We start from the raw sequence: 15,577 nt of genomic DNA, 5'->3' as shown, positions 1-15,577 counted from the left end.
TGCACTATCTGGGAATGAGACTGGGGAATTTGGATTTGGAGGGTCTGAGGGAGAAGTGAAGATCTGTAGTCAGCCTATCTGCTTCCCTGGCCAGAGTTCTTTTTGGGTTTTCAAAGGGCCTACATTATTGGGACAAGGGAATTGGGTAAAAATCCCTTTAAAAAACTCTACAAAGCTCTTTCTTAATGAGGTTTAGCTGTTTGTTTTTAAAATAAAGCTCTTCAGGGTATAGCAAGCAACCTTTTTATTAATTTCCAGACTGACTGACTGACTGACTTTCTTTCTTTCTTTCTTTCTTTCTTTCTTTCTTTCTTTCTTTCTTTCTTTCTTTCTTTCTTTCTTTCTTTCTTTCTTTCTTTCTTTCTTTCTTTCTTTCTTTCTTTCTTTCTTTCTTTCTTTCTTTCTTTCTTTCTTTCTTCCTTCCTTCCTTCCTTCCTTCCTTCCCTCCCTCCCTCCCTCCCTCCCTCCCTCCCTCCCTCCCTCCCTCCCTCCCTCCCTCCCTCCCTCCCTCCCTCCCTCCCTCCCTTCTTCTTTCTTTCTTTCTTTCTTTCTTTCTTTCTTTCTTTCTTTCTTTCTTTCTTTCTTTCTTCCTTTCTCTTCCTTCCTTCCTTCCTTCCTTCCTTCCTTCCTTCCTTCCTTCCTTCCTTCCTTCCTTTCTTTCTTTCTTTCTTTCTTTCTTTCTTTCTTTCTTTCTTTCTTTTCTTTCTTTTCTTTTCTTTCTTTTCTTTCTTTTTCTTGATTTTTTTTTTTTCTCCGAGACAGGGTTTCTCTGTGTAGCTATCCTGGAACTCACTCTGTAGACCAGGCTGGCCTTGAACTCAGAAATTCAAGTTTTTGCCTCCCAAGTGCTGGGATTAAAGGCATGTGCCACCAGACTTTCGACTGTTGATTTTGACATTTTATCAATGCTCTCTTACCTTCATGGAGGAGTAGGTTTCCAGCAGTCCTTTACCTTTTAGAAACACTTCTCTATTTTCTTTATTATTTTTATATAAAGTTGGATGTACCACATTTTACAGTTAACTTTCAGATCACTACTTTTTGTATTTAAAATTTGGAAATTATAAAGATTAGAATTCAACAAAAGGTAAATTTATTGCTTTCAATTGGTTGCTGAATTTATTTTTTAAAGATTTTTTATTTTATGTATATGCATATCAGATCACATTGCAGATGATTGTGAGCCACTATGTGGTTGCTGGAAATTGAACTCAGAACCTCTGGAGGAGTAGTCAGTGCTCTTAACCACTGAGCCATCTCTCCAGCCCCCTGTTGCTGTGTTCTTTCTTTCTTTCTTTTTTTTCCTTATCTATATTCTTTGTTTACGTTCCAAATGTTTTCCACTTTCCCGGTTCCCCCCTCCGCATAAGTCCCATAAGCCCTCTTCCCTCCGCCCATTCCCGAATCATCCCCCTCCCATTTCTCTGTCCTGGTACTCCCTACAATGCTGGATAAAGCCTTTCCAGGATCCAGGACCTCTCCTTTCTTCTTCTTGGGAATCATTTGATATGTTAATTGTGTCTTGAGTATTCAGAGCTTCTGGGCTAATTAATATTTTTCATATTTTAATTTAAACTTATGTTGAACTTAACTCTGATTTTTTTTAGTTGGACGAACATTTTATGTAGACTAACCAATAAGATTAGAACTAGGGTAAGTTGCATTTATGAGCTATTAACATGAAAAAAAGTTATTCTTGGCATTTTAGGATCAAGAAACTTGTTTCTAAGTTCTAATTATTTGTTTTCTTTCATTGCTTTATTTATACAATGTTGTTTATTTTCAGTGACACTCCAGTTTTGTAGCTATGACTATGGTGACAGAAATATGTTCTATATTGTAAGTAATATTTTATCAGTTATGATTTACTATTGTGGATATTGAGAAAAGTAGATGGAGAAGGGTTGTCAGTGCTTTGCAGATATATTGTTGCATGGCTCTTCCTGAGCTTCTCAGTGACCCAGAAACAAAGTGTAAAACCCGAGAGACTATAAATTATAACTGCATGCAGTGTGCTGTTGCGGTAGATGTTTGTTAGGAGCACTTGACTGTTGTTACTTTCTAGTTTTGCGTAATTACAATCTAGGGTCATTTAATAGTCCTTTATTGATCTGTACAGAGAGAGCTCAAAATAGTATTTTTGTTAGTATTTGTTAGTATTTTTGTTTTAGCTTTTTCAAATGAAACACAGAAAACTAATAAAATGAGAAAATGGTTATTTAAATAATATTTAATTTTCCACTGTTGGGACATATTTTATTGACAAATTATCAAGTAAATCCAAGGTTACCAGGCTAGTAGAAGAGCATTCCTTTAATTAATGATAAATTTAGTTAAGAATCCTCATAATGAGATAAATGATGACAACACTTTTAAGAGATGGTCATTTAAAACAAAATAAACTAATAACTTGAAAATTATACATAAGACAGGAAGAACATTTGACATTTTAATTTAGTGAATTCTCCTTAGTAAAATTGAAATCTTTGACTTCTTCAGATTCTCTCCATTTTAAACAGTGTTTCTAATCCAAGCAATTCTATTGCCCTAGAAACTTTCTTCCAAGAGATTGAGAGAATGTATTGGGGATTTATTGAAATATTGACTCAGGAAGCAAGAAAAGGAAGAAAGGCCAGAGGTAACTTAAGAAGGTTAACTCAAGTGTTGGTTCTCCGTTCCTATCTCTTCATGAAATACAATCAGTAGTTGATTGTGTATTTGATCATTTGCTAGTAATTGATCATTTGCTAGTCAAGAGAAACACCATTTAGAAAAATGTTTTCTACCCAACACAGTATTCTAGTTTTCAAAATAAAGGCATAAATTTTGATCACTAGGAAAGTTTTATAAGTCAAAATATCTAAAGGTACACAATAGAAGAAAAATAGAAAAAAATAAGATTCAACATAATATTCTTGTGAGAAAGGGGTAAAATCTTAAAAGGAAAGACATGATCACTTCATTCCTCTAGATTGTTTAAAAAACCTTTGTTCTCTTGTATCCTAAGAGAACATACCTCTTTGTATGCTTTTAAGTCTTATGTATATTATTTATAACTAATACAATGTAAATGTTTTTGAAGATTTTTAAATTATATGTGTTTGTTTGAGTTTTGCACTTTAGATTTTCCATTTAAATATTCATTGACTGCTTTTGGATATAAAGCAACCACAACAAAAAAATGGTATTGTCAGGGTAGTGAGATAGTGCCAAGCTTGATAACTTGAATCTACTTAGCGGAAGGAGAGCACCTACTGTGGCAAGATGTTTTCTGATTTCCACGTGTGCCTTGGCATACTCTCAGCCCTTCCCCAAGTTAAAAAGGGTGGGGCACTTCAACTGTGATAGACAGTTGTATGTGTACAACATAACAAATGAGCCTCAGTCTATATAATGCCTCTCATTTTATATTCTAAAGAACTCTATGAACCAGACTTAAGCATAGAACCTAAACTGAAATTTTTAGGAGAAATGTTGCAAGATATTTCCTATCCATTCCCATTGAGGCAATGAGAGGCCAGTGATTGGAGGAGAGAGGAGGAGGAGCTAAGGGGGAAAAGGGCTTGGTGGACAACAGGAGCAGAGCAGGGAAGGAGACACGGATATCCAAATGGTATTTCTGGTGTTTTGGAGAGGTTAGAAATATTGGAATAAGCCCTTATCATTGTAAATTGGCTTTATGAAATTGGGAGTTTCTTATATATAAATATATTTGGTTAACTATTCAAGTTTAAGAGTCATGCTTTACTGGATACTTGGAAGAAGTGGTACAGAAACCTGGTGGAGCAGAACTATTTATAATTATTACTTGCTACAAAGAAAATGTGAGAAAAATCTTAAGTATCTAAGTTTCGTGAAGTACTCTTAGGTGTGACACCCACCAAAAGAAAGGTGCATTAAAGTGTATGTGTATGTGTTCAAAAAGCCAGTGTGCAGGTGCACACCTTTAATTCCAGGACTCCATTCTCAGGAACAGATAGATCTCTAGCTACATAGGCCAGCCAAGAGCTCAAACAGTGAAAACCTGTCTTAAAAGAGAAAAAGAAAACAAAATATATTTATTTATCAACAGTCATGCTATTTAAAATTATAGCATATAGTTGGAAAAAAATCCCACATTTCTCAGTGTTTTCAAATTCCTGACTTATTACTACTCTTTGATATAACAGAACAATAAATCAGCATTCCCAGGTATTCTCAGAGCTTTCAGAATTATATTCTAAACATTCTTCTAGCAATCTTCAGACTATATTATTTGAATAGTTCTTGTTTGAAGAGTAAAATACACTAGGTTCAACAGTACTTACAGAGATGTACATCTTTCAGAAATATTCAGTGAAAAACATCTTAAAATTTACATCTTGCCGATGTGACAGCCCTTTAGGTTGCCGTAGGTGTGGGCACTTCGCCGCACTGAGCATCTCTTCAGCTCAGCTTTCACAGTTTGTAGCATAACATTCGCTATGTTTTCTTATATTTGTACATTTTATTTTTTTGTTTAGCTTTTATAGATAGGACTATGTTTTAAATTTAATTCTATGCATTCTACGTATATACCACGTATATACAATGCAAACAGGGCTAGTTTTATTTTTTTCTGTGCTCACCTTACCCTTTACCACTCTCCCTTTCACTGAATTATTTGCTTTTTCCTGATCTTGGGATAAAAATGTTTAGACTCTACGCATTAAATGAAGTAGGACAGTAGCCATATAGATTGCTTTTATAGATGTCCTTAATCATGTTGATTTTCTTTTTGTTCTTTTTGAGAATTTTTATTCTGGTAAATTTTGTCAGATGCTTTTTTGCATTGATTGAAAAGCTTATATGATTTTTTTCCTTACTCATTTAGTGGTAGATGACATTGATCAATTGTGTAACTATAAGCCTTGCCACACTTCATAAATAAAGCCCTTCTTATACAGTTCTTTCATGCAGAGATGGATTCTTCTTTATGCATTGGGTGTTTCAGTAGAATGAAATGAAAATGAGAAGTGCTGCCTCGTGCTTCCTGTGAGATGTAGAGACAGTGGTGATCATCCCTTACATAGTGCAGCCTCGTGTGCTTCCTGTGAGACTGTAGAGACAGTGGTAATCATCCCTTAAATAGCAAACCATCTGGGTTTGAAAATGCCATAGGGTTTTATGTTTTTTATTCAAAATTTAAAATAGCCACAGAGCTATTTAGATTGTTCCATATATTAATTAAATTCCAATATATTGTGCCTTTTGAAGAATTGGACCTCTTTGTGTGTCAAATTGTTGCACTTGAGTGCAAATTGTTTTCAGTATCAGTTTGATGTTGACAAGGTTCAAATGGTGCCCTCTATTTCATTCCTAACATTAATAGTTTTTGTTAAAGATTTAGTATTTTTTTTTCATGTATGTGAGTACACTATCACTCTCTTTAGATACACCAGAAGAGGTTATATATATCTGTATTTGTGAATCACCATTTGGTTGCTGGGAATTGAACTTCGGACCTCTGGAAGAGCAGTCAGTGGTCTCAGCCACTAAGCCATCTCTCCAGCCCACATTAATACTTTTTCTCTTTTCTTTTGTTAATCTTGGTTCATTGATTTTTTCAAAAAAGGATCAGCTTTGCATCCCGGTTGATTTTCTTTCTTCTGCATGGTTGTATGGCAGTCTTTAATTCTTTTTTATTTCCTGCCCCTTGTTAACTGTTATTTTATTAGGCTTTTCTCTGAGTTCTTAAGGAGATTAGATTATTGGTTTGAGGCTTGTCCTGTTTTCCTGTTATATACATGCAGCCCTATAAATTTCCTTTATTAGTACATGGTATATCTGTGACCCACAAATTTTGCTAAATTGTATTTTTAGTTTTACTTAGTTTTGTGTATGTTTTTGGCTTCCCTTAAGATTTCTTCTTTGTCCCATACATACTTAGAAAGTGTGCTATTTACTTACTTGTGTTTGGAGATTTTTCTACTGTTAATGTCTAGTTTAATTTTTCTGTTCTTAGGAACCATACTTATACTTTCATTTCCTTAATTATATTTAGTTTTGTTTTGTGTCCCAGGATATGGTCTTTCATGGTAATTCTTCAAGGAACATTTGGAAGTTGTATGTGTTCTTTTGTCAGTGACAAGGTGTTTTGTAAATGCTTATTAGATCCTAGTAGTAGTTGTTGTTATTATTATTATTATATTCTCCTATATTCTTACTAATGTATTTAATTATACCAGCTATTGAGAAATGGGAGTTGTTTTTCATTGTAGATTTGTCTATTTTTTAATTTCAGTTTCCTAATTTTGATTAATTCTGTGCCTGTGGATTATTGTCTTGTTTGTGGATTGTTTTGTTACTGTGTGATTCTTCTTGCTGATTTTCTCTGAGGCCAGAATCTAGTTATGCGGTGTAAATGTAGATACTTCTCCTTTCAATGATTTTTTTTTCTGTGATGTATCTTTTCCCTGTTACACTGTCCTACTATATTATAATGTGTTGAGCTTCTTGGAGGTAGTTTTTTATTGTTTGTTTATTAGGCCAGCAGTTGTCTTTTAACTGAGGAATCTTATCTAGTTAGTCTCTCCTTGTCAGCATATTAAAATACTTTTCTTGTATAATTAGCTTTATATTAAGTGTAATGTTAACATTTCCTTTCATCTATGAGACAGTAACTATAGTTACTGAATACTACTGACTTGAAAGCCTGTTTCTATTAGTATTTCTATTAGTTTTATAGTAGTATTTGTTTACTGATTATTTATATAGTTTACTACTTATTGCTTATGGTGCATGCCTTTAATCCCAGTGCTTGAGAAGCAAAGCCAGGTAGATCTCTGAGTGTGAAGCCAGCTCAGTCTAAAGCGCGAGTTCCAGAACAACCAGATCTGCACAGAGAAATCATGTCTCAAAAAAAATAAAAAAATGAAAATACCCTAAAATAAGAAAACAACAGCAGTACCCCAAATGTTTGTGTGTGCTTCTCCTTGTTTAATTTCCTTTGTTATCATTGTCTTTTTTTATTAGATATATTCTTTATTTACATTTCAAATGATTTCCCCTTTCCTGGATCCCCCCTGCCCAAAAGTCCCATAAGCCCTCTTCCCTACCCCTGTTCCCCAGTCAACCCCTTCCCGCTTCCCTGTCCTGGTATTTCCCTACACTGCTGCATCGAGCCTTTCTAGGACCAGGGGCTTCTTCTTCCTTCTTCTTGGACATCATTTGATATATGAATTGTGTCTTGGGTATTCTGAGCTTCTGGGCTCATATCTACTTATCAGTGACTACATACCATGTGTGTTCTTTTGTGATTGGGTTACCTCACATAGGATGATTTTTTTTCCCAGTTCCACCCATTTGTATAAGAATTTAATGAATTCATTGTTTTTAATAACTGAGTAGTATTCCATAGTATAAATATATACTACATATAATATATATGTAAATATACTATATATATGTAAATATACCTACATTTTCTGTATTCATTCCTAAGTTGAGGGATATCTGGGTTCTTTTTAGCTTCTGGCTATAATAAATAAGGCTGCTATGAACATAGTGAAGCATGCATCCTTATTACATGTTGGGGAATCCTCCAGGTATATGCCCAGGAGTGGTATAATGGGGTCCTCTGGTAGTATCATGCCCAGTGTTCTGAGGAACCGCCAGACTGATTTCCAGAGTGGTTGTACCAGCTTGCAACCCCACCAGCAGTGGAGGAGTGTTCCTCTTTCTCCATATCCTCACCAGCACCTGCTGTCTCTGGAGTTTTTGATCTTAGCCATTCTGACTGGTGTGAGGTGAAATCTCAGGGTTGTTTTGATTTTCATTTCCCTGATGACTAAGGATGTTGAACATTTCTTTAGGTGCTTCTCAGCCATACGATATTCCTTAGGTGAAAATTCTTTGTTTAGCTCTGTACCCCATTTTTAATAGGGTTATTTGGCTCTCTGGAGTCTACCTTCTTGAGTTCTTTATATATATTGGACATTAGTCCTCTGTCGGATGTAGGATTGGTAAAGACCTTTTCCCAATTTCTTGGTTGCCATTTTGTCCTATTGACAGTGTCCTTTGCCTTACAGAAACTTTGTAATTTTTTGAGGGCCCATTTGTCAATTCTTGATTTTAGAGCATAAGTTATTGGTGTTCTATTCAGGAAATTTTCCCCTGTGTTCATTGCGCAAGGCTCTTCCCCAGGTTCTTTTCTATTAGTTTCATTGTGTCTGGTTTTATGTGGAGGTCCTTGATCCACTTGGACTTGAGCTTTGTACAAGAAGTCAAGGATGGATCTATTGCTGGGCGGTGGGGGTGCACGCCTGTAATCCCAGGACTTGGGAGGCAGATGCAGGTGGGATTTTGGAGTTCAAGGCCAGCCTGGTCTACAGAGTGAGTTCCAGGACAGCCAGGGCTACTCAGAGAAACCCTGTCTTGGAAAAAAACAAAACAAAACAAAAAATGGATCTATTTGCATTCTTCTCTGAAGAAAGAAATTGAGGAACACCTCAGAAGATGGAAAAATCTTCCATACTCTTGGATTGGCAGGATTAATATAGTAAAAATGGCCATCTTGCCAAAAGCAATATACAGATTCAATGCAATTCCCATCAAAATTGCAACTCAATTCTTCATAGAGTTAGTAAGAGCAATTCTCAAATTCATGTGGAATAACAAAAAACCCAGGATAGCTAAAATTATTCTCAACAGTAAAAGAACTTCTGGGAGAATCAGTATCCTGGACCTCAAGCAGTACTACAGAGCAATAGTGTTAAAAACTGCATGGTATTGGCACAGTGACAGGCAAGTAGATCAATGGAATAGAATGAAAGACTCAGAAGTGACATACACCTATGGTCACTTGATCTTTGGCAAAGTAGCTAAAGCCATCCAGTGGAAAAAAGATAGACTTTTCAACAAATGGTGCTGGTTCAACTGGAGGTCAGCATGCAGAAGAATGCGTATCATTGTCTTTAAGGTGGAAGGTGCATGCAATGCCTGAATTGTTTTTTGTTTTTTTTTTTTCTCTCTCTTAATATAATTGTTAGTTTTTTGGGTATAGAATTCTGTGTTCTGAATAATTTTCTTTCAGAACATTGTAAGTATACTTTCATTGTCTTTTAATAGCTGTTATTGACAGTGGATAGGTGCTCTAGTTTTTTCCTCTACTTATTTAAAAATTTAACATGGCAGACAGCTAGGTGCGTTGCACATGCCTGTAATCATACCATTTTGGGAGACTGTGTCAGGAGTTCCAGGCCAACCTTCCCTTCCCCATTTAAAAAAAAAAGATGGAATAGTTGGTTGAAACTGAGATAGAATTCTCTTCTCTATTATTATTTTACAGTTTCTTTTTTAAGTAAGAAAAAAGGGAAAAAGCAGTTAGAGTGATTGAATTGAAACAGTCCTCTTCCCCTGTTGTCATTCTTCAATATTTTTAGAAAATACATCAGCTAGGAGCAACGTTCAGTTGCTGTGCACCCTTACTCCTTCTGCTCCTTATGTGCATAGAATTTGCACTGCAATGACTTCCCAAAAACTTTACCTATTAAGTCTTCTCAGTAAAACAGTTCAAAGTAAATTTCTTTAGAGTGGTTTGCAATTTTAACTTATATAATCTACATATAGATCTGTTTTATGTCCAATTTCTTAATCTTGATGTTTCAAAATTTGTAATTTTTTGTCAATATTTTAATCTGAGGTGTGTATTAACTTTATTTTTTTTAGCTGCATCTTATCTTCCACTATCCGTTTTATTTGGTGATTTCTGTTTTTTAATCCTAGGTTTTGTGTGGACAGTAATGACCGCACGTTTCCGATTGCCTGCTGGCAGAACCTACAATGTCCGAGCATCAGAGTTGGCCCGAGACAGACAGCATACAGAGGTGGTTTGCAACATTCTTCTTCTGGATAACACTGTACAGGCTTTCAGAGTTAATGTGAGTATTTTATTTTTTTCTCTCCTTAGCATTCAAATCATCATCTTTGTCATCGTCATCATTATCATCTTCATCATCTCTGGATATTAGTCTGAATTTAGATTTATTTTAAAACAAAAACTATTAAGTTATAGTATAATTTGAACTGTCTTAGTTAAGGAAGTCTTTTTGATTCACATTTATATCAAGTATTCCTGTTCATTCAAACTGAGACTTTGAAAAAGTGCTGTACACTGACTGTTCACAAACAGCAGAACATCCTAGTTCATGAACAAATCAGAGGTCTATGGGCAGTTTTATAAGGTGCATGAGGGTGCCTGAAAAGAATTTCTTCTCTTAAATATGTTTTCAGGAAAACCATATTTGTACTGTCTAAATATAACTTGTGTTAGATAAAGATAAGTAATAAGACTGATCTTTCATAAGTGTTGTCTAACAAAGATTTATTTATTCAACAAGTATTTGCTCTTGTTATTAGTGTCCAGCTTCAGTTGTTGACTGTCACTTGGGACTCACCTACGTGGTGTGTTAGTTCATTCATTTTCATTGTTGCATACTGTTCTTTTGTATGAACATACCATAATGTATCCATTTCCTATCTCTATTTAGTTAGTCTATTTTTTCTTGGCTTGTGTTTGGATTATTTCTACTATGGACTTAACTTCTTTTTGTTGTGTTGTTGTTTTCTGTTTTTTTTGAGACAGGGTTTCTTTGTATAGCCCTGACTGTCCTGGAACTCACTCTGTAGACCAGGCTGACCTTGAACTCAGAAATCCACCTGCCTCTGCCTCCCAAGTGCTGGGATCTAAGGTGTGCGCCACCACCGCCTGGCTGGACTTAAGTTCTTATTCATGTCTTAGTAATATATACACGGACACGTATACCTTTTTCATTTTAAAGACTTTAAATCTATGGGGAATGTGAGAATAGTGTTCAAAATACACAATTCCCTTTGCCCGGTCTGAACTGGTGTTAACATTTACGTTCTCTTTCTCTTTTTTCTTAACTTTCTAAAAGTAATTGGTGGACAGACCAATAAGTATTTAACATTGTGAGAATCTTTACATTAATACAAAATCATTGTCATACTCCCAAATTTAGATTATATGTATGATACTAATTAATATGTAGTACATATTCATATCCAGGTCTCTACCATGACATGTCATCTGTTTCGTGATGCATCACTTGTGTCTCTAGACTCTAATTTACTCATGTTCATATGTACTGTGCATGCCATTTGGAGGCACACCTTCCTGGCGTGTGTGCAGTTCAGAGGCAAGCTTTGTGGAGCTTGTTTCTCCTTCTGCCACCTTTGCACGGCTTTGGGGCCACACCCAGATGGCGAGGCTGTGAGGGAATGCCTGACTCCACTGGGCCAGCTTGCCAGGCCTGCTTACCACTTTTTTAAGATAAAATTTTCTGTATATTACTTAGTGTATAGCAAAGTCACTAATTTACCTTTAAAAATTCTAAATTTCATTTCATATTTGAAAACAAATTGCAAAATATTGAAAATTTTATTATTTATAAGAAAATTGCTTAGCCAGTACCTCAGTGTGTTTTCTAAAATGCTACATTTTAATTTTTTTTTGTATTCTGTCTACTAATAGATGAGGGGTAGGTTGCCAATCAGAATAAAAAATAGAATTCTCCTTCATAAATATTTCTGATTAAGATAAACCATGTATCAAGATAATTAAGAAAACGAAATTTCTCCCCATTGGGTACTCATTGAAATACTTTTGGAGGTATACATTTAATCTCATTTTCAGTTAATATAAATTTTTAGTTTCTGTTTTAATTTATAGTCTGTATTCGTTTCAAAATATTATAAAAGAATTTGCTATGTTTAACATCTTGCATAACTTTTTCTTAAATGAATAAATTGTTATAATTAGTTGACCATAATATCCTGTTATCTGTTTTTCAATGATAGTACCATTGTACTAATTTTAGGTGCAGACATACTTAGCCACCAGTTCCAATAGAGATATTAAGTTTAGAACTTTCGTGCTTGAAAACATTCTTTGGTATCACCTCAGGTCATCAGAAAATTCAAATATCATGGCACAGTGTTTATGAGAAATGCCTGCTGATATGTAATATACTTATTCCTCTGGATAATTGGACCCACGGCATTGAAACAAAGAGAGTTGTTGTGCTCTTTTGTGTAGATTGTATTTTAACATAGGTGAATAGCTTCCCAGTTATGTATTTTGCCACCTCTGTGAGGAAGAAACAACTAGTTGGGGATTTGACAGTTCTGATCCTGAGTTTTTCATATTAATTTATTCCTCCTAAGTCTCAGAAATCCATAGTGTGGTCAACTTGTGGCAGGTTCACCTAGTATTCATTCTCTGTTCACTGAGAACACTGAGCTCTCTTTGATGATAACCAAGCAGTGACTTGTGACATTATCCACTAGTCTTTCCTTTACATTTTGTGTGCTGTGCAGGGTCTAATTGTGTACCTTGAGTTCTTCAGCTTTCCAAATGCTAAGATTATAGGTGTACTCTACCACACCCAGCTTCCTAAAAGACTGGAACTCAAGTGAAGTGTTTATTATCACCAAAGCCTGCTTTTTCCCAACTGGTAGTCATCCTGAGAAAGCTATTCCTTCATCTTTTCCCGAGGGAAATTGACATAAGAAAGGTAATAAAAGTATGGGTATAACTTTCTTGGATCTTCTTTCTTGTTATTTCTCTGGTCTGGGCATAGTGAGCTGCACCTGTAGCTGATTTATTTCCAAATTGTGGAATTTGCCGACCCTGTTATACTCTGTATTCTGTTATTTTTTCAGTCATCCTTCCATTAAATACTTCAAATCCTGTGCATCTATATTATGTAGGTTGATTTATTCAGCTTCTGAGGGATATTCTTCCTAATTTTCTAATTTACTTTAACAGTTTAACAGACTGTGTGACAAAGAAGGGCTGAGAATAACTGGCTTGTCTCTTTAGTACTGTGACTATATGGCACACAACCACCATTTATTGTTGTTGAGGATTCACATAGAGATGGCTGAAACCTGCTTCATTATAGATCAGAGCTCAGCTGGAAATCTTTTTAAGCTGGATTGTAATCATTTGAAGGTTTATTCACTCATGAGCATTACTGGACTCAGCTGCTGCTGAGGCATCTGTATGTGACCTCTTTGTTTACACTAGACTTCATAGCACAGCATCTGGTTTCAGGTGGTGAACATTCTGAGAGACAGGGAGAAGGAGAGAGGGAGGGGGTATTGTAACCATATTGCCTTTTCCAAGCTAGCCTTAGGAGTTACTTCAGGTTGCTTTTACTCTGTTGTGCTTGTTATAACTGTCACTAGATCATACCCAAGAGGCAAGGAGAGGTCAGTAGACGTCTCTTGATAATAAGCTGCAGGATTCTGGAGGATCATGTGGGTTCAGAAATACTGCTGTGGACCAACTAGGAAAATGTGCTCCACCATGGCCCACTGTTAGAGGCCTCCTCCTCCTCCTCCTCTTCCTCCTCCTCCTCCTTTTTTTTTTTTAAGATTTATTTATTTATTATACAGTGTACTTATACACTGTAGCTGTCCTGAGACACTCCAGAAGAGGAGGACTTTTTGTTTTTTCACTTGAAACATTTACTATATTGTGTTCAGAGATCCATTCTTCATTTGAACAAGACAGATCATTGTGTGAATTAGAAGGACTTCTCTTTATTGATACCTACCTACCTACATCTTATAAAATTAAAATAGTCTGAAATATACTGATTCAATAAAGATGTAAAATGATGTTTGATTTCCAAAGATGGAACCCAAGCAGCTGGGCTGAGTTAGATTTCTACTAAGCAGTCATTTACCAGATTTGAGATAACTGAACCCTAGCTGGGCTAGGTTAGCTTGGCTGATTAGTTGTTAATACTGAATTAGTTAACATTTTTTGTGTTTGCTATTTACATAGTCATCATCTTAAAATGTTTCATCAATGTTTACTTTTTGTTTCTCTACCATAGTCATAGTTTGTATGTGAAACTTGATTGTGACATGCAGTACCTTGTGAGTTACTCATAGTCTAGTGTCTATGAGTGATGTGAGCAAATATGTATGTATGTATGTATGTATGTGTGTGTGTGTGTGTGTGTGTGCATGTGGAAGCTAGAGGTCATTCCTCGGTTCCCCTTGGTTAAAATGGAATCTGCCACTGGGCTAACTCTGAGCTTTGAGTGCCGGTGGTTCTCATTTCTTAGGTTCACACTTCTGAGCTCTTAGGTACTAGCAGCTCTCTGCATGTAGAGTTGGCAGCTTTCCCAACTTCTCTGGGTAAATCTAGCAGCTTTCCTAGCAGCTCTTTTTTTTGCTCTGGGCAGCTCAGTATAGCACTTCAGCTGCCCTCTGGCTTCTGGGTATTTTCTGGACCAGCAGCCTTGGTGTTGGTTGCAGCAAGAGTTGTGAATAAGAACTGCTTCTTTAGAGGACCAAGGCCCTATGGTCTACAATTAGCTTTTCTTTCCAGTAAATATAATCCACCCAGCAACGATTTTCTAGCTAATCCCCCTATAAATGGCAGGTGCCCATGTGTGGAAGATTGTCTGCTCTAGATATGTCTTACTTCCAAATGCTGAAACATCTACAGTCAGGTCTCAAACATCTCTCTTCCTTCTTAGCCTACCAACAAGGATCTTTGTTTACTAAGGCAGTTATTGTTGTCTTAAACCTCTCACAACAAAACTGAGTACATTGTTAGGAATAGTCTTTACTTGTAAAATTGCAATTTACTCTAAGGTATCTGTAGATATATTTATTATCCCTTGAGCTTTAGTGATTCTTCAGCTGTCTTGTTCTTTTACTGGTCCTTATCTGAAACAAGGGAAGTTGAAGGGCTAGCAATACTAACAGAGAGACCAGCACTACATATAAACTTGGGAATTGTTGCAGTATACTATTTTTATCATTCACTGACCCAACTACATGGCAAGTTTCTCCCTCAGCTGTTTTCTTTTTATTCTGATCTGGGCAATTTTATCTGCTCTATTTATCACTCTTTCAGTGACAGCCTGTAAGGAACATGACCATTCTGCACATTGCCTGTCCTTACAGGCTTTGCTTTGTAATGTGGGTAGAAACCTCAGTGATCTTGAAATTTTTATAATCTGCATGCCCGCAAAAACATTATGTGGACAAAGCCAAGGTTTTGCTGCCAGCATGAGTCATAGCTGGACCATGGTTGAAGTAGCCTCCTTGTGCCTGATCCTACTGGGTTCATAGACAATGCTTCTGTGGGTAGTCTCCTGCAAGCAAGGTGTCAGGTTTCACTCTATACTCAGGGGAAATCTTTTCCAATGAGTTTATACTTTTAAATTCTATATCTAAGGTATAATCAAAGAATCTTTCCTATTTTCTTGGTACAAAAACTTGACTTTTTAAATGACTCCCAATTTCTCTAACAACTGCAGCCTATTGTCAGCAAGTTTAAGTGCCAGACTACACGATTTCTGGCCAAACTACATATTTTTCCCAATCTTCCTGTTTTGTTCTGTTCTGTTTGCTTAAAAAAAACTAAAACAAACAAACAAACAAAAAACCAAAAAAAACAAGGCTAACAATGACTGTACTATTCACTGACTAGCCTGTGAGTGCTGGATTTCTTCCATCAGATTAATACATTATCTTTAAATTCTGCTTCTCAGCATCTCAGGGCACAGAT

At 35.9% G+C, this 15,577-nt stretch overlaps 1 protein-coding gene across 3 annotated transcripts in view; it reads left to right on the top strand.

Annotated features, from left to right (window-relative positions):
- Positions 1 to 15,577, top strand: part of Ptpn4 (protein tyrosine phosphatase non-receptor type 4) — a 159,819-nt gene that overhangs the window by 25,397 nt on the left and 118,845 nt on the right. For all 3 annotated transcript variants that reach the window (XM_052200080.1, XM_052200078.1, XM_052200079.1), the window contains exon 2: positions 9,745 to 9,899. In XM_052200080.1, the coding sequence (XP_052056040.1) occupies positions 9,762 to 9,899 (138 nt within the window). In that variant the 5' untranslated portion in view covers positions 9,745 to 9,761. The remainder of the gene's footprint in view (positions 1 to 9,744; positions 9,900 to 15,577) is intronic.

The sequence above is a fragment of the Apodemus sylvaticus genome, chromosome 12, assembly GCF_947179515.1.
Source record: "Apodemus sylvaticus chromosome 12, mApoSyl1.1, whole genome shotgun sequence".
NCBI lineage: Eukaryota > Metazoa > Chordata > Mammalia > Rodentia > Muridae > Apodemus > Apodemus sylvaticus.
The sequence above is the reverse complement of the archived record's forward strand: the minus strand, read 5'-3'. Positions and strand labels throughout refer to the sequence as shown.